We start from the raw sequence: 19,331 nt of genomic DNA, 5'->3' as shown, positions 1-19,331 counted from the left end.
GTGCCAAAGAAGGATTTCAGCTGAACATCAGGAGCACTGAATAAATCGTTAAAGATTTCCTATTCCTTCACTCCATCATCAACTAAAAGGAAACTGAAACCAAGAAATCAGAAAGAGACTGAGGCTGGGAAGGGCAGCTATGAAAGAGTGAGAAAAGATTCTTAATTGTACAGATGCAACCAAGATCAAGTTAATTCACGTCATGGTATTCCCCATTACTATGTACGGGTTTGAAAGACAGACGATGAAGAAAACAGACTGACAGTTGATTCATTTGACAAGTGATGTTGGAGGAGAGTTTTACGGATACCATGGACTGCCAAAAGAAATATAAGTGGGTTCCAGTTTAAATCAAGCGTGAACTGTCCCTAGAAGCCAAAACGATTGAACTGAGGCTGTTGGACTTTGGTCATATAAAGAGAAGACAAGAGTCACTGAAAAAGAAAGTAAGGCTAGAAAAATCAAAAGCAGTGGGGAAAAAAGGAAGGCCCAACAGGAGATGGATTGACTCCACAAAGGAAGCCACAATTCCAGGGGCACAGTTACAGCAATTCCAGGGGCACAACCTCTCCTACCGGAAACCCTGAAGGGAGACACGGCAGGAACAGGGGGCCCCCTCTCTGCTTCTCACCCTCAAGCTCGGCCTGCCTTTCCTGCTCTCACTGCTGGTGTACCACATTTGAAGCATTGCAAAGGGATGACATACCCAGTCACCCAGGATGTGCCGCCGCTTCCACGCTCTGGCCCGGGGTGAGCTTTAGCCTAGTGGTGGCAGCCCCATCTCCTCGCCTCAGTCCTGGTGTACCTGCCGCTGATCATCTGCACAGCAAGCTAAGCAGAGGGCAGGTGGGCAGACAGGTAGTGCCGGGAGGGAGCCAGAACCACGTGAAATGGGCGCATGTATGCCCCCATTCCTAGCCTAACTGCTAAGTTGTATGCCACCAGACTGGCTCGCTGCTGTACCCTTTGCCTTCACCTTAAGCCACAGGTGTCAAACTTGCGGCCCTCCAGATGTTATGGACTACAATTCCCATCATCCCCTGCCAGCATCATGCTGACAGGGGATTATGGGAACTGTAGTCCATAACATCTGGAGGGCTGCGAGTTTGACACCTGTGCCTTAAGCCTTAACAGAGGACAGGCAGCTGGATCCTCACTCCTGGAGTAGGGAGGGAGGAGGTTTGCAGCCAAACCACCCGCCACCCCCCGCCAAGTTGTACCCAGAGCTTGAGCCCCCTCCTCACGATGCCTATGTACAATTATCAGTTTGCAATACCTGAGCAAGGCTTTTGGCAACAGGACATTTGGGAGGACATCAATTCATACGGTTGCCATAAGCTGGAAGTGATGTCCAGCACCCCGTTTCACGAAGGGTACCAACCAATCACCCTGAAGGGCCAATAAACATGGCACAGAGACTAAGGCCTTCCCGTAACGTTGCCTCCCAGCACTGGGTTTCAGAGGTTTACTCCCTCTAAACATGGAGATTGCTTTACCCACCATGGCGAATACTCATTGAGGGGCCTCTCCTCCATGGATCCATCTAACCCTGTTTGTGGCCACTGCTGCCTCAACTGGCAGTGAATTCCACAATGGTTGAGGAATTAGGGACTACAGGACGCTCTGCAGAAGTTAGGCTGCTCTGTGCTCCACTGGCTTTGTATGCAAGGAGGATCACAGGGAAGGGACAGACTCACTTTAGTCCTAGGATTCTAACCTTTTGCATCATTTGAAGCTCATCTTTAAGACACTGGACTTCTTTTTTCAGGTACTGGAGTTCATTCTCCTTTACTCGGAGCAGCACCTGCAGGGAAGAACAGAAGGGGAAGGAAAGAGTTGCACCGCTTGAGGGAATTTTTAGGAGGGTAAAAAGTGTTCTATTCCATCTTGGAAAAACACCAGCAACTAGATTACCAGGCAGTAAGTCTTGGAATCTTGTACAACACATTTATGAAATGCCTGACAGTACGAGACAGAAATTTTGAATATCCATTTTTCATAAATGGATCAAGTGGTTTCCAAAATGTTAAGAACGCCAACCTTGCTGGAATGCAACCAAATTCAACAAATACTTTGTCTCAAGTGTATCACCAAACACTGAGGGCCTCTTCACACAACTACCTCACAACTGTTTGTGTGTGGAGGGAAAATGTCACTCCATTCCCAGTCCAGAATATGGTGAGGCATTTCAATGCATCTGCAGCCACCTTCTAAATTCAATGTGAATTATGTTGCCCTGCAGAATGATATATGCAGCAGTACACCAACAGTCAGTAAAATCAATTCAGATTCAACACAAAATTAGATGTAGGGCTGTAGGATTATATGGCTAGAGGCTGATATTAGGAAACATTGTACAGCACACAGGAATTCCCCCTCAACAAAAGCTCTTTAGCTTAATCCAGAATTAAAATGTAGGCCTTCAATCACTTTAGCTTGTGCAAGCCATAAGAAAATGTCCTAATTTTGAAGTGATCTTAAAAAGAGCTTTTACTGAAGGGATACCCATTTGTTAATTGAAAAGTAATTTCCTGACACAAATGTTTGTCAGTATCCTCATAAGTCAAGTCCAGATTGTGAATAACACTTGAATCCTACTTTTAATGCTCCAAAATGACTTTATGCCAGGTTTCCTTTCCAGGCACCAACGTTCCCTGTAAGCTGCATGGCTGCACAGACACAGTATTGGTGCCATGCAGATTGGGCAGCAGAGGGAGCTCTTGCAGGCAACGAAGTTCCGCTCAGTTGTAGGGAACTTCCATACAGAGCTAGAAAGTGGTTAGAGGGCCTCTTGTCGGGCACTGAATCTCACATTCAAAAGATTCACCTTCCAAAGATGAAAATATGAGACACAATTTTAGGGACCTGGCCAGATACCAAATTGAATTGCTAAATCTCAATATGCTGGCTATTTCTAGAAAATGGTGATTAAAAACAAAAACGCAGGAACGGGAAAGAAAATGGCAGCCACAACTTTACAAAAAGGCAGATCTCACTAATAGGTGTCCAGAGCAATATAAATGCTATTTTATCAAAGTGCTATGTTTCCCAGTGCAGCTAATACTTGTTTCAATGGAAGCGGTGCTTAAATGAGAGTTTAAAATACTGCCAGAGAAACCGGACTTCTTCACCATGTGGGTGCACGTTTCTCCAACTTCCACTGGAGAACACATGACTGCCCTGTCATCTTTATGTTGAAAGGAGTGTAATGCCCACCATTTTTTGTTAGCTTCAGGAGCCTCTGTGTTGCTGCAGTCAGTTGCATAATGTTCCCAGGAGTTTCCTCTGCAAGCAGCATATCTGATGGCCATTTCACTATAAACAGTAAAGTTTGTTTTTCCTGGCAATCCTGCGCACATGTCTCTCCACCCCCCTTTTTTAAATTAGATTTTCTAAAGCTTTGCGGAGTCGATATAAGAATCACAGTTGCTCGGAGGGCTGGTCTACCTTCCATTAAGAAGCACTGCTTAATTGGGGAGGGGGGGGGGGGTAAGACAAGTCCTCCGAGCAACTGCAAATCTCATATCAACTCTGCAAAGCTTTAAAAAAATCTCATTTTAAAAAAAAGGAAATAATGTGCAGGATCGGCAGGAAAAAAAAGACATTCATCTACTGTTTATAGTGAAATGGTCGTCGGATGAGCTGAAAGCAGAGGAAACTCCTGAGATTATGCTTCTGAAGCTGGCAGAAAATGGTGGGTGCTATAAAAAAATAGAAAAAGGAAACTAAGAGCTCTAAGGTGGGGGGCGGGGGGGGGGGAATAAAATGTAACTTTATGTGCCTTTGCCTGGCCTAATTCTCAATCTCCTACAAAGTCGTAGGGACAAGTTTAATTTTTTTAATTTTTGTGTTTCAATTGGGGAGGGGGGGGTGAGACACAGAACTAGGTAGGCACTAGGACCCAAGCAGAGCATTCTAAAACAAAGAGGGTCCAGCATGTGGTGGATCGATTTACAACTCTGCTTTAATCTTTACGTAGAAAAGAGTACAATCATAAACAGTGACTCACTGAGTGAGAAAGCCATGGATGTGGGTGATGGAATCTAGTACAGCCATGGTTGTAAATACCCACAAGTCTCTACAAACCGAGTATAAAGGTGGGTTCAGCACATTAAGAATTTCAGCTGTCATTATCCCCACACAGGACACAAGATTTTGGGCCCAACAAAGGAAGGAGATTAAAAACAGGTATACTTTACCGGGCCCAGGGGTTGGCAGCCTGGACAACAAGCCCTTTGCCACAAGCTAATCTGCACCATTTCAAAATCACCCCTCCTCCCCTTCATGACTCATGAGATTGCATGTACAGGTTGAAGGTGGAAACAGATGTTTGTATTAGGACCAGAAATACTATGCTTAGACTCTGCTCTCATGCCTGTGAAGATAAGCTTAGGAATGTTGCTGGCTCAGTTGGATTTTCAGCAGTCGGAGGGAGAAGCATCAAGGCCCTGTGTAGTTCCTTGCTCTACGACACTTACTAATCCCCCCCGCAAAAAAAAGTTACTCCTAATTTGTATACTGCTGACATGACATGCTTTTTTCTATTGAAACAGCATTACACTATGCAATCCACCTCGAGTCTCAGCAAGAAAGGCAGACTATAAATAATCTAATAATAATTGTAATAATTTTGTGCAGTTTTGGTGCTTCACTTGTGTGTATTTTACGCAGAGAGTAGGTACTGCATTTGGGCACAGCTCCTTTCTGCTCTATAGCCTTAGGCCAGTGCAAGTAATGTCTCCTTAACCACTGTAGTACACACAGTGCTCTGAGGGCCTTGAAATAGGCATAGTCGCCTGGAAAAGCAGGCCACTGAAAGTCTCACTTTACAGAGTGGAGAAATAAGGCTTAAAACTATTGTCCCAGAGGTTGAGAACGATTGCCAAGCAGCCCATAGCTAGCAGCTGGCTTACACCGAGGTCCAAGCAAACCATTCTATTCAATGTACTCCAGTTCAGCTGCTGTTTTTGAAACTTGCATAGCTATGGATAAGATACCAATTACAAATTTCACCGTCTCCATTCCAACTCTTCCCAATCCCTTCCCCTTCCTCTGGTACTTCAAAAGCAGCTACCCCCGAAGCACATGCTGTGCATAATATCCAGCAGGCCTAGGTAACAAAAGGAATCAACAGCACTCTTGCTCACCTCTAGTTCACAAACGTTCCTCTCATTGTTGTGTGAAGCACCATCACGTGAGTTCTGGGCCGCAATGAATGCCCGTAATTGCCCAATCTCCTCTGACAAGCGCCTCTGTAACTCCTGGGGAAGAAAGGGAGAACAAGGTTTTGTTTAAACTAAAAGTAGCACTCTGCGCTCTCTGCAGCCTGGCAGAGTCTCTGGCAGAGACTTCTAAATGTCAGCCATCAAGTCTAGGATGAATAAAGCCTCTTTAACTTTTGAATCACTGAGAATCTAAGTAAACAGACATTTTAGCATCTTCACAGAAGTGCTGGCCAAAGAATCAGGCATCATGATCCAGTGCACACCCCAGCAGCTGACATGGAAATATTTAGGAATAACTGAAAACTTTTTCACACTGATCTCTTCAGATCTTGGAAGCTAAGCAGGATTGGGCCTGGTTAGTACTTGGATGGGAGACCACCATGGAAGTCCAGGGCTGATACGGAGAGCAAAACTCTGTGTCTAGCCTTGAAAACAGTACAGGATCACCCTGTTGGCTGTGACTAGACAGCATTTTCCACCATCAAAAACCTTTTGGACAAGTCTTTCAAACAGTGTGAATCTTCCAACAGCATCCCTTCCTCAAACACTGTACCTTTGTCACTGTTCTCTGAACCACCGTCCTCCTCCTTAATTGCTCTGACAAGGAACGCAACGAGCCACTTGCCTGGTTGTGCCGCAGCAGCTCCTTTCCCTCCTGTTGGCAACTCTGCAGTATTTGCTCCTGTTCTTCTGCCTTTGCCACGAGGCCCCCAATCTCCAGGCACTTATGGGAATACTGCTCTGAGAGCACCTGCAGCTCCCGCTTCAGAGACTCCACGTCAGACCTGCAGCAGAGGTCAGAACACTGCCAACAAAGGGGTCCCATTGCAGAGGACTTGTCCAAACATGACCTATGCCCATCATTTCCCTTCCCATGATGTCTCAAGATCCTTCTATGTGCCCTCCCGTTGTCTGGAAAACTAAGCTAGTATTCCTGGATGGCACAGAGAGGTATGAGGTTGGCCAGGTCTTTGTACCATGATTAAAAAAAACAATTTTTTTCCACTCCAAGCTTCTGAGTACTGAGAAATCCTACTGTAATCAAGACAGGTCTAAATATTCTAGTGGGTAGCTCACATTGGTAGAAGAGAGGGATAGGACTGCACATCCTTTGATCACTGCATGCCCAGTTACCCTAAATCAGGAGTCCTCAATCTTGTTCAGCCTCTGGAATACAGAGGGAGCGCCACAGCAAAACAGCTGCTGTGAAGTTATGCAGTCAACTTCATAATTATGAGAGCTCAAAAGCCGAACATCCTCCTATGATGGATGTTTTGGAATGGGTGACCCCAGAAGATACACTTTCAGTAACAGGATGGAGGGAAGGCAGGACTAGCTATGTTCTTTAGGAAGAGATGTTTTGGGGAAGAACAAAATGGGTGCCAGGAAACTCAGCAGCAGGTGCCATGTTGAGGATCGCTGCCTTAAGCTGAACAGCACGAAGAAAAACAGAGCATCTTTCCATCTCAGCACACACAGCACTTCTAATAAAACTGACATCCTTCTACAGTGCTGTTCAGCTAAGGTGGCTGCACTACTTGTCTATCGGAGTGTCTCAATCTCACCCTTGCTTTTCAACAACTCTGTGGTCATTCTCCTCAATCTTAATACCCAAATGCTTGGAGAGGAGGCAAACTGTCATCACAGAAGAATTCCTTACTCATGTTGCCGTCGAAGAGCATCTGAGTCTAAGCCGCCTTTTTGGAAGCTGCGTGTTCTACCTAATTCTCTGTTCAGTTCTTCTCTGTGTGCTTTCTTCAGTGCTTCAATTGCTGCAGCGAAGCACAACAGGAGGAAAAGGAAAAAAAAGATGAGAAACTTGATATGGGATGCCTGGCAAAACAACTGGATTTTTCAAAATGACTTCTATTAATGGGAGAAACAAAGGCTGAGAAAGGAGTTCAATCAGATCCCAACTGCTTCAGTTCTAGACTCCATACGCTATATGTTCCAATGCTGATGAGATTCTCCGGCCAACCATGCCCAGAAGTCTTCTGACCAGCAGCACTTGACTCAAGCCCTCAGCCAGCAGCTGTGTTACCTGCAGCTGTGGCAGCTGCCTCCTCTGCCAGAAGTCGCTCCTTTTCAAGATGCAGCCGCTCCATCTCCCGCTGGTGATGCCGCTGCAGTTCCATCATGACCTGTCGGTGGGAAGCCTCCATCTCTGCCAAACTGCGCTCACATGCATCCTGCCAGAAAGGAGGAGGGGTTTTTTTTTAAAAAAAACAATTGGCAGACTGACTGTTAAGTGGAGGGAAGGAACAGCTACCTGTTTCTCCGAATATAAGACATCCCCAAAAAATAAGACGTAGTAGAGGTTTTGCTGAAGTGCGAAATATAAGGCATCCCCCAAAAGTAAGACGTAGCAAAGTTTTTGTTTGGAAGCATGCCCGACGAACAGAACACAGAAAAATAAGACATCCCCTGAAAATAAGACATAGTGCATCTTTGGGAGCAAAAATTAATATAAGACACTGTCTTATATTCGGGGAAAACAGGGTATGACCCAGGAGATCATACTCCCACACAGGTGAAAAATGGCCATCTAAAAGCCACACTCCCTCAGGTGCCACTCTGACACACAGGTCAACATCTTCTGGCAAGGCACAAAGAAGCCAAGCCAAGCCTTTCTTCCTTCATGTACACTAGCTGACCTTGTGACTGTACAAGAATCAGCATCATTGCGAGGAAACATCAACACGAAACCTGTGTACGCTCCCTTTAAGTTAGTTGCAGATGGATGTTGTAGGTTTTCTGGCTGTGCGGCCATGATCTGGTAGGTTTTGCTCCTAATGTTTTTTTCCACATCCATGGCTGGCATTTACAGAGACCTGTGACAGTAAGATATGTTTCCCTCTGTGGAACATCTTATCATGACAAGCCTCTGAAGAGGCTAACCACAGATGTGGGCAAAACATTAGAAGCAAAAACTACCAGACCATGTCCACACAGCTCAGAAAACCCACGCCAGTTGATACTGGCTGTGAAAGACTTTGACAATACATTAGCCACAGAAGCTTATTAGCATATACAGTAAAATAATCAGAAACATGAACTACCTATTTCCATGAATGTATGTATGTATCTCTGTTCACCATTTGGGGGCATATTAAGAACAAGTAATATCACATCTTAGCATTCCATAAAAGGACAAATGTTATTTTGTTAAGTCTTATTCAGGACTTTTAAGTAATGGAACAAAGCAGTATCATTTTTAGATCTTATAGCAACCAAATGTTGATAGAAAGACACTGGAAATTTGCTAAAAATTTGAATATTCAAATATAGAAAACTAAAGCAGGGCAAATAGCTTAATTATCTAGGTTAAGAGACAAGGTACATCATAAATAAGAGACAGCACCCCAAACATTTATAATAGGTTTGAAACATTTTAAGTCCTGGAAGCAAAAACTATTTAATTGTTATTCTTTGTACCAAATACCACTGTATTCTGCTAGCTTTCTTCCTTTTCTCTGCCTGTACTCGTTTTAAACATTAAATTAGTAATATAATTCTTTAAAATATAGGAAAAAATGATTTCTCAACACATTAAGACTGTAAATCTAACTTCTACAAACACATGCCTTAGGAGTGAATTAAAACCAAATGAGGTGCAAAATGAAGGCATCTGGTTCATTGTGATGATGTTGTAAACCCACTGGCTACAAGAATTCTGCTAAGGACATTTTTAGTTCATGTTTGTAATTTTTGGTCTAAATTTTCATCTATTTGATTATATAAAATAGTGCATGCTGAACTGTCTGTCAAGTATTGTTGAAGGCTTTCACGACCAGATTCAACTGGTTGTTGTGGGCTTTCCGGGCTGTGTGGCCATGGTCTGTTAGATCTTGTTCCTAATGTTTCGCCTGCATCTGTGGCTGGCATCTTCAGAGGTGTATCACAGAGAGAAGTGTGTTACAGTGTGGACATAGTGTGTAACACACTTTTCTCTGTGATACACCTCTGAAGATGCCAGCCACAGATGCAGGCGAAACATTAGGAACAAGATCTACCCAGCCACGACCACACAGCCCGAAAAACCCACAACCACCTGTCTGTCATGTCTTCAGGAAGCATGAACCCCCTTTTCAGGCTTCACACATTTTCCTCCCTTAGTACAGATGAAGACACAGGTGAAGACTTCCTAGTATAGGAAACCTAGGATTGCCAACATCCAGGTGATCTACCATATTTGAAAAGATGGGGGGGGGGGGGGGAGGAGGAGGAGAAGAAGAAGAAAAGTTTGAAGAGTTTGGATTTATATCCCCCCTTTCTCTCCTGCAGGAGACTCAAAGGGGCTTACAATCTCCTTGCCCTTCCCCCCTCACAACAAACACCCTGTGAGGTAGGTGGGGCTGAGAGAGCTCCAAGAAGCTGTGACTATCCCAAGGTCACCCAGCTGGCGTGTGTGGGAGTGTACAGGCTAATTTGAATTCCCCAGATAAGCCTCCACAGCTCAAGGGGCAGAGCTGGGAATCAAACTCGGTTCCTCCAGATTAGATACATGAGCTCTTAACCTCCTACGCCACTGCTGCTCTTAACCTCCTACGCCACTGCTGCACAGCCCTGCATTCATGGGCCATTCAATCCTGACAAATTACATTTCAAGCTCAGAAAAAGACGGCTTTCAGTTCATAAATGGCAACTGCTGATCCAAAGCCATTTGTAGCCTGGGTAAACAATAGATATGAATCCCAATGTAATAGCTAGAGATTTGTTATTACAACTGATCTCCAGGTGATGGAGATCAGTTCATCTGGAGAAAATGGCCGCTTTGGAAGGTGGACTGTATAACATTATATCTCGTTGAAGTCCATTTGAAAACCCCACCCTCCTCAGGCTCCACCCCTAAAATCTCCAGGTATTTCCCAACCTGGGGCTGGAAACCCTAAGGACACACTCCTCCTTCTCCGATGCGTCACAATGACATTATCTGAACATCTTACTAAACTAGGGATTGTTTCTTTCCTAGAAACCAGAATTCAAATCCAGTATTAAATGTTGGTTTAAAATCCTGGTTGATGTAGAAGAGAAAAAACCCCCCTCTATTTTGTTTCAGTGCCCAGATTCAGAAGCCACAGCAACTGAGATAGCAAAAGGCCTCCTAAGCCACAGATTCTTCATTCATGGGTAAAGGGGAGGAGGGTTGGAGGACCCTGGCACCCAAACAAACCATGCTTATCTGAATGCAGCTTTAAATCTGAAACCTTAAAAGAAAATGGAGACTGCCAGCTCTATAAAATGAAATAGAAATGCATTATACATTATATCTTTACAAAAATGAAAGCTAGCACACTTCTTCTGTGTTGTAGGGCCCAGGGCATCTGTCTGAGCAGCTATCATTATCGCTTGAAGAGTTATTCTCTAACTTTATATATACTTATTAAATTTCTTGCTTGACAAGTGCATGTCTGCAACAATTAGACAGCTAATACATATGTTTCCAATGCAGACCATCTTGGGTAAAGAAAGATTTCAATGGGTACATGTGTGGCTGCAGACACATGACTCTCTGCTTCACTGCTGAGCACAAGAGATGTCCTTAGCATTTGTTTGGTCACTAGGCCTAGGCAACTAAGAAGACTGTCACCAGTGGCAAATCCCACCCGTTCACATAGCAACATATTTTTTCTACACTGGCTAGAGAGCACAGCCCTGCATTCATGGGCCATTCAATCCTGACAAATTACATTTCAAGCTCAGAAAAAGACGGCTTTCAGTTCATGAATGGCAACTGCTGATCCAAAGCCATTTGTAGCCTGGGGAAACAAGCGCATGATAGCTTTCAACGCATCTTGGACATGCCTTTGGATTTTGTTGGTCTTCTGGCATTAATCAAGGCTTTTTTACTCAAAACTTCTTGGCTCAGCCAGCTGTCAGACCCTGCCCCTTCAAAACCACTTGTCCTGGGCAAGTCACACTATTGCCCCAGTCACTCTGACATGCCGAAAGATGGGAAGGTACAATTCTTTAGGGTGTGATGATTTTTAAAAAATAATATATTCACAGGTGAACTAGCAGGTAGGTAGACAGAATGGTTGGGCAACACAACCATCTATTTGGACAGTTCATAACTGAAAGTACGGTTGTTCCAGCAAGACAGGGAGGGAATCCGGCTCACTCTTCTTTCAAACAACGTATACTTTGGAGCTACTGATTTGAAGCAGTATATTAATCCATGAATATTCATTTTCCCTGGAATTAGCTACCCAACTACAACCAAAAGAAAGGCAAGAAAATCATAGTCAAGTGAAGGAAAGGAAGGAAGGAAGGAAGGAAGGAAGGAAGGAAGGAAGGAAGGAAGGAAGGAAGGAAGGAAGGAAGGAAGGAAGGAAGGAAGGAAGGAAGGAAGGAAGGAAGGAAGGAAGGAAGGAAGGAAGGAAGGAAGGAAGGAAGGAAGGAAGGAAGGAAGGAAGGAAGGAAGGAAGGAAGGAACTGTGTACTTACTCAAGCAAAGCCCACTCAATGATTAAATACAAGTTTCGTACATTGCTGAGCCCCCCTGCCCCTTTAGGAAACACTGGATGTCCGATGTCCAAACTACAGTTTCTAAGGGGTGAATTTCTATCTAATCTGTTTTTTCCTTCTTCCAAGAAGCTAAGGGTGATGAACATGGTTCTCTTTCATTTTATCATTTGACAAGCTTGTGAAATAGGTTAAAAGGGAAACAAGTGAGTAGCCTAAGATTATGTAGGGAGCTCCCATCACAGAGTAGAGATTTGACGTGGACCTCTTAGATTGCAGCCTGACACTCTAGCCACTACACCATGCTGGCTTTTGTCCACTGCCACAGCACTGGTTGACGTTCAAAGCATTCGATCTGCTGTTCCGTCAGTTCTTTCCACCGTCATCAGTTTCAGTTTAGTCACAGCGGTGAAATTGTTCAACAAGCATCTCACAGCCAGGTAAAGTTGCCACCCAGGCAACCTAGTTACTACTCACATATCTGATCATACCAAAGGGTAAGAACTGGCTGACAATTCAAAGCTCACTGCAATCTGCGACTGCAATCTGCCAGGACACACAATCAGTACACCTGAAAATACACAAACTGCACTCCCATGTATTCTGTTTTATACACAGCATTTCTATTTCAGGCAAAACAAAAGGAAGAGTAAACTGCAGACGAATTCTCAAGGAAGCAGAACTCAAGGAACCTGGGCACACCCAACTGATTCGCAAGCACTGCATACGAGAAGCAACATTCCACCAACCTAGGTGACTCGTGATTTCAAGAAAGCTTTTACACAGCAATATTCACTCTGCAAACGCAAGCTTCTGTTTCACATTATGCCAAGCATGTGCCAACACTGCACTGTGAACAAACAGTCTACTATTAGACTAAAAGCAATACATAAACATGGCTGAGTTATTCTTGTGAACCTTTTCAAAGCCGACAGTGCTCACCATGGTATGGGAAGACACTTGCATCCGGCTGCTGTATAATTAACATTGATTACAGCAGGGCCCAATTGCCGTTGCCATAGCAGCAGTAATCTATCAAGTGGAAGCAAAGGGGTGGGGGAGTGATCGCTGGTTGTCATTACTCTACCCTTATTGAGCAGTTAGGAGCAGAGGGCTGGGGACAGGGAAGAGAGAGAAAAATAATGGCAGAACAAGACTCTTGGCTGTGTCCTCACCTGAGAGATGTAGCCTCGTGGGGTGTGCCTGTCTGCGTGAGATCTGGCCTCGCTCTGGGCACTCAAGGACTCTAGCTGTGATTTCAGGGCCTGGACCTGAGTCAGAAAAAAAAAGACAGATTTAGCCACCATGAAGGGAAAAGACATCGATTTTAAAATCAACATTTTCAGCCTAGCTTGGTAGGACAAAGCAGGGTTCTTTGAAGGGGAAAATGGGTTTCTAAGGCCACGATGACAAACCAAGCAGCAAGTGGAGAGCAGTTCAAAATTCAGTGACTTAAATAAAGTCCTTAGTTCTACAACACACACAATTTTTGCACTAAAAACTTGCCTCATTCCAGAATTATAGTCATACATGGTCAATGAAAATCCTCCATGAGATACAGGCACTTCATGACAGGACTGAGGAGAAGACTCTACAGTTCCTCAGCACAAATACATCCCAACAGGGTTGGAATAGTCTACAGAACACAGTACCCACTTTAGACCTGACAGCTCTCAAATTCCCCTTGTGAAAGTTCTGCCATTTCTATCAGTGGTGAGAAGCAAAGATGTTGAAAGCGAGGAACAAACAAGAATACGGGACTTGCCTTCAGAAGACAAACACAGACATCTTTCACTGTCTGTCCCTGCAAACGCAACACAGACAGGAAAGGGCTCTTTCCTGCCCCGGGGAGCACCGACATTTACACGCTACCTCACAAGAGTTGTGTAGCTTAAAAGCACAACTCAACACACACAAAGAAAAAGAACCCAGAATCCAAGCATCCCAGCCTTGCTCCTTCACAACAAGGTAATACAATAAATGAAGCTAGAATTCAAATACCCTTTTTGCAAAATGCAGAGGGGCAACACAAACACTTCTTACTGAAGGCAGAAAGCCTAAGCCTTGGGGCTATCTTTACCTCTTTCTCCAGTGCCTCGCTGATGTCTTCGTGGCTCTCTTTGCTCTGGGTCAGCAGGGCCATCAGAGGGACTCGCTTGGACTCCTTGAGGGGCAGGCCCTCCAGCTCCTGCCATTTCTTCTCAATCTCTTCACTCAGCCGACTCCTCTGAGTGTCAGAAAGGGGGGACCCTGGAGACTCCTGGTCGTCTGCCTTGTGAGAGGCATTCCGTGCCAAGCCATCTGTCTGCAGTATCCCACTGGCAGGAGACTCAAACCACTTCCTCCTTTCCTCCGAACGGAGAGCCAGGTCCCGCTCCAGCTCCTCGCACTTGCCTTCAGAGGCTCTTGTACTCCCCCTCGTCCGTTGTGGGGACCCCTGATTTAAAAGCCCGTGCTGCAAGGGGGACAGCTCAACGTAGTCGAAAGCACGGCGCTGCCCATCTGCTTTCCTGCTGGTGCCCCTGGGTATAACTTCAGATGCTGTGCCTGGGCGCTGCTCTTCTGGCCTGAAAGAGCTCTTCTGGGATCCGTAGCTGCCGAAGGAATTTTCTTTGTTGCAATCGGATAGCCTGGAATCAGAGTGAGGACAAACAGAGCTTGCAGGTGGGAATAGCACAGGCAGGTATTGTGAAAGCTGCCCACAAACATATCCTATCGCGCCTAAGGTGTAGTCACACCCCATACTACTTGAGTCCCGGGAAACGCCCAAGTACAACCCAGCCCTGTTACACCACACAAGGACAATGCAACGTGAAAAAGATTTCAAGAGGACAGAAAAATTCAGGCACTGGAATTGTGGCCCACTATACAAAGTTCTGCTCTGCACTGAGACATTTGGAATGAAAAAGCCACAGCCAATTGTTCTTGGCAATTTCCCCCCCTTCTATGGAATGGATGGGACGCGTCAAGGATGATACAGTTTGACATTCTACATCCCTAATTTCTGCCACCGAGAACTACTAGAATTGCTTACAGCATCAATGGCACCCAATCTGAGCTTCCTTACAGATGATTTGGTCCAAGTTCAGGGACAAAGGACCAGACATATTTAGGACCAGACAGGACTTTCCCCTCAAGTCAGATTAACAGTAATTACGGCTTCTGTGGCCTGCAACTTGCTTGCATTAGCCATCTGAAATTATTTACTTTGTAAAAGTTTTCTTTAAAACAGTTCATTTTCTGCCCATTTGTGGCACACAGATCTCTCATATATTTTGTCCTGGAAAGGGAGGATGGAGGAAAGAGACCCTCCAGAAAGCAACAGAAATTTGTTCTTTCAGCTTACTGAAAGCCCATACTATGACCCAGGGCCACAAGAGGTTTTTTTCCTCTTGAATGTATATTGAGTCAAGTATAAAATATAGTGGAAACAGCCCTGTTCCACCTCTCCACAGGATCCTATGGTTTGCTACAGAGCTGACAAGGAATCCTATGTGTACCTCTAAGGAGGATCAGGCCCTTTCAACACAAATCAAAGTATAAATGAAGTAGGTTTTGCAAGAGAGCTTTTTGGTCATTCCCCTCCCCCCACGTCCCAGTAACTCTGCACTTTTTTGCTCCCTGGAGGAGACAGTGGCCCCATCCTCAAGAAATGTGGACAGTGCCTGTTGTATTTAGCACAGTTCTATTTTCATATTTGCCATTCGGAAATGCTATCGGTTTTAATTCAGTGAGGACTGAATTTTAATTCAGTTCCATTGCTGTAAATAGGATCATTGAGGTTTTAATTCAGTTTCATTGCTGTAAATAGGATCACTGCATTTGCACTGCATGTTTGTTAGCTGCCTAGGCAGTATCTGGAAGGCCCTTGTATGTGTAATACAGCAAATACTCAAAAATAAATAAATTTATAAAAATAAAAATAAATTTCATTTTTGTGTGTGGTATCAAGACACAGTTCCTCAGGAGCAGTGAACGACGTTACTAGTTTGATAGCTGATAGAACACATGCTTCGGAACACAAAGTACTGTAGACAGCAGTAGCAGACTCCTCAGAGTAGGTGAGAAGACAGATGCCTTTTTACAAAAGCAAAGAAGGAAATTCCAAATGACCATGGTGGTTCCATACAAAGTCTAAAAAAAACTGATCAAGGACCTAGGAAGGCAGAAAGATAAACTGTTGTAAGTTCAGAGAAACAGAAGAATACTTCCAGGGCACATACTTGGTAACATCTGGAACACTGGCAGGACGTATATTTTTTCTCAGTGCCTCAATCCAGTTCCGCCGGATCCCTGATGTCATTGCAGACAATGTGAAAACGCCATCTTTAGTCTGAAAGGGAAACTCCGAACATGGCTTAACCGTCCTCTTATTTCATTCAGGCATGCACACTACAGCCAGTTCTTGAAAAGAGGCCTGGCAAAGGATATCGATGAGCATATTCCATGAAGCTACACAAGCATATTGGGCAAACATTATTTATTTGTTTGATTTTTCTACCACTGTCCCCGGCCACAGCAAGCTCAGAGCAGCTCACAACAATACAAAAACAATGAAATTACAATACAATAAACAACAATATGCTAAAACATATAACAACTTGGTCCACTCAGGACGGAATGGCTCCGAAATCTCCCAACCCTATATCCTAAAACAAGTTCAGTATAATTGAACAAGGGAAGGGAAAGGGAGGCCAAGTAAGATGGAACCTACTCATTGCTGCCCTCAACTGTAGGCCTGGAGGAACAGCTCTGTCTTGCAGGCCCTGCAGAACTGAGGTAAGTCCCGAAGGGCCCTGGTCTCATTTGACAGAGCATTCCACCAGGCTGGGGCCACAGTGGAGAAAGCTCTGGCTCTTGTTAAGGACAGCCAGGCACTCTTCAGGTCGGGGAACACCAGCAAGTTGTTACTAGCAGAGCACGACACTCTCTGGAGGACATACCTTATTAAACTGACTATACAGGACATTTTGAATCAAAGTCCTATTTAATGTGGCCAGTGCCACCCTAAAAACCACGTACAAGAAGCATTAGCCTGCGTTAAACTAACGTTCAATCTCAATGAGCTTAAGTTACTGTCTAACATGAAGCTATTCTTGTAATCATAAAAAGCAAGATCTACTTTATGACTGAACAGGAAGCAGCTCATCTTAATTACGCTGGAGCAGAAATAAAAATAATCTCAAATAGGGGCTTCATAGAAATTTGCACTGATCATTGCCTTTTAGTAATAAAGTGTCATGACAACATGATTGCCGCTTTCAACCCTTCCACCTCAACAAAAACCCAAAGATCAGACAATTGTTAGTACACTAAAACTATGCACTGCCTGCCTATATATCGAGGAGTCCATGTAGCTAGGGACCAGAAAACAAGCAGCATTCCCTATCTTACTACACATTCTTTCCTTAACAAAATGGCTTTCAAGAAGGCAGACCAAACATTGTACCTTAGTGGTACAATTTTTACAGCTCTTTTTGCCAGCATGTGTTATCTTTACGAGAAAGATCTTCACTATTTTCATTCTTCAGTGGAGGAACAGAGAACAAGATACTTGGGCAACCTTGAGAAATTTGACTCAAGATCTCCTAGGACCAGGCCAAACTCTTTCTCCACTGAACTTCACTTTCTACCTGTACACTGCACCTAGGTTTTACAGCTATACGCACACCCTTCTACCTCCCCTTTACCTTGCTGCTGAATAAAAGTGAGGTATAACTTAAGGGGTACGAAAAAGTAAACAGAATTACTGACAGAAGCCATAACTGTTCCCCAAACAGCAAATGTACCTAGTGGTTTACTCAATGTACTGGTTTACTCGATGAATTTCTCTCTCATGAAGGAATAGTTTTGAAGATGAAATTATTCATCTTCCCAGGTGAAGGTTACAATTCTAAGTCACTCAGTAATCATACATCCACGCATCCTTATGCACCCAACTATTGCTTTTGGAACTGTGCTGAAGTATGTATATTCATTTTATCCCCTTGTCTAGAGATGCCACCTTAGGGTAGCTGCAGTGTGCGAAGCATCACAGACCAGGCAGCTGTTTAGTTTCTTTACTCACATGAATTTGGAAGCCGTAGTTCCGCTGCACTGCAAATTCCGTCACATCAGTGCAGTAGCGAAGGTCAATCTCTCCATCCAGGTCATCTGCCTGAAAGGATTTCCAGACCATCAACTTTAGCCTACCACAGCACAATTCCTGTCCCTTCTGGTAGTCTGCTTCCCATCTGCCTTTTTAAAGTCAGTATCAGCCCCTCTATATTTCTTCGACCATTTTCCCCAAGAAGAATAGACCTGATATTGAGAAACCCTCTATCAACCCTCTTTCATTTGTACAGAGATAATACTCAAATATTGCAGCTTCCACCTTAACTGACATCCCTTGTCCTCAGAAGGCATCAAAAGTAAAACATACAAGTTCTTTTCTTAAACGCTCCACATGTGCTCTGAGTAATGGCCAGGTCGGCCCAATGCAGGAGAGGACATGAGGGTTGGGATGCCTTCTTACCTCCTCGGCATTGGAGTCCCTGTAATATTTCAGGCTCGAGTCCGTCAGCACAAACCAGTGCTTCTTCCACTGCAGACAGGACCATTAGGGAGGGGAATGGGAAGGGCAAGACAAAAGGGAAAAGCTGGATTAAAGGGACCAAGGAAGAGCGCAGCATCAACTGATTTCTCATGCTCACACCCAAGTGTTAGCCTCCAGTCCATCTACTCCATCTTCCTCAAGGGACATCTCCCTCCCCTTGTTTATTCAACAAGATATAGGTAGGAAGCATGCAAGAGACACTGTGGAATACACAAAAGCATGCTAGGCAAAAAAGCAGTCGTTCAGCATTCTATTCTTATGAACAAATCCTTCCCAAGATCTTAGCTAGGCAGCCATCTCATTCCATTCAGACGGGCATTCCAAGAGTGCTTTAGAAAGCTTCCTTTTTTCTGTGTACTTTTCTTATTTGTAAACCCAGAGAGATTTTCATCCACATTGCACGAGCAGCAGCTTGTGAGAAGCAGCGCAATCGACCAGAAAGGGAATTCAAAAGCAGCTCCTGTGCCTGCTTCTTCAATAAGGGTTGCTGAAAAAGTGGTGAGGGAAAGCCCACGGTTATAAGCAATGACAACTGGGGGGTTGGAGGAAGATCCCTTTCCAATCTCCTCAGCCTTACCTCTCCTGGCTCGTCCAGTATGGACATCCATCCCTTTTTGAAATTGAGAAGATCCGGCTGGGAAAAAAGAGATTACACAGTGGTTTAATGAAAGGGGATGGAAGAAGGAATCGAAAATGAGAGGTCTAACCACACTGAAAAACGGAGCATCAGAAAGAAGAGACATGTACCATTTGGGAACAGTCTAGTACTGAAGTTCCCTCTGCTCCTACCAGTCAACAACATTCTTATTCTATCCTTCCTGTAAAAAGCAAAAGGGTGGCAGACACAGCTCTCCTCTTCTTCATGTTATCCTCACAACAATGCAACGAGGTGAGTTAGGCTGAGACAGTTGGGTCCAAGATCATCTACAGAGATTCATGGCCAAGTAAGGATTTGAACCTGGGTCACATTGAGCCTAGTCACACACTCTAACCACTAGATCACACTGGCTTTATGTACCAGAGATCTGAGGAGGGAGGGCCCCAAG

At 44.4% G+C, this 19,331-nt stretch overlaps 1 protein-coding gene across 3 annotated transcripts in view; it reads right to left on the bottom strand.

The window, feature by feature from the left end:
* LOC125434470 (TRIO and F-actin binding protein) overlaps positions 1–19,331 on the bottom strand; it is a 70,018-nt gene that overhangs the window by 4,188 nt on the left and 46,499 nt on the right. For all 3 annotated transcript variants that reach the window (XM_048499890.1, XM_048499892.1, XM_048499893.1), the window contains 11 exons: positions 18,863–18,919; positions 18,205–18,273; positions 17,758–17,847; positions 15,914–16,023; positions 13,771–14,320; positions 12,866–12,961; positions 7,267–7,414; positions 6,886–6,997; positions 5,851–6,010; positions 5,148–5,261; positions 1,718–1,804 (listed from right to left, as the gene is read on the bottom strand). In XM_048499890.1, the coding sequence (XP_048355847.1) occupies positions 1,718–1,804; positions 5,148–5,261; positions 5,851–6,010; positions 6,886–6,997; positions 7,267–7,414; positions 12,866–12,961; positions 13,771–14,320; positions 15,914–16,023; positions 17,758–17,847; positions 18,205–18,273; positions 18,863–18,919 (1,593 nt within the window). The remainder of the gene's footprint in view (positions 1–1,717; positions 1,805–5,147; positions 5,262–5,850; positions 6,011–6,885; positions 6,998–7,266; positions 7,415–12,865; positions 12,962–13,770; positions 14,321–15,913; positions 16,024–17,757; positions 17,848–18,204; positions 18,274–18,862; positions 18,920–19,331) is intronic.

This window comes from Sphaerodactylus townsendi, linkage group LG06 (assembly GCF_021028975.2).
Source record: "Sphaerodactylus townsendi isolate TG3544 linkage group LG06, MPM_Stown_v2.3, whole genome shotgun sequence".
NCBI classification, from domain to species: domain Eukaryota; kingdom Metazoa; phylum Chordata; class Lepidosauria; order Squamata; family Sphaerodactylidae; genus Sphaerodactylus; species Sphaerodactylus townsendi.
This window is presented reverse-complemented; position numbering and strand designations above follow the sequence as displayed.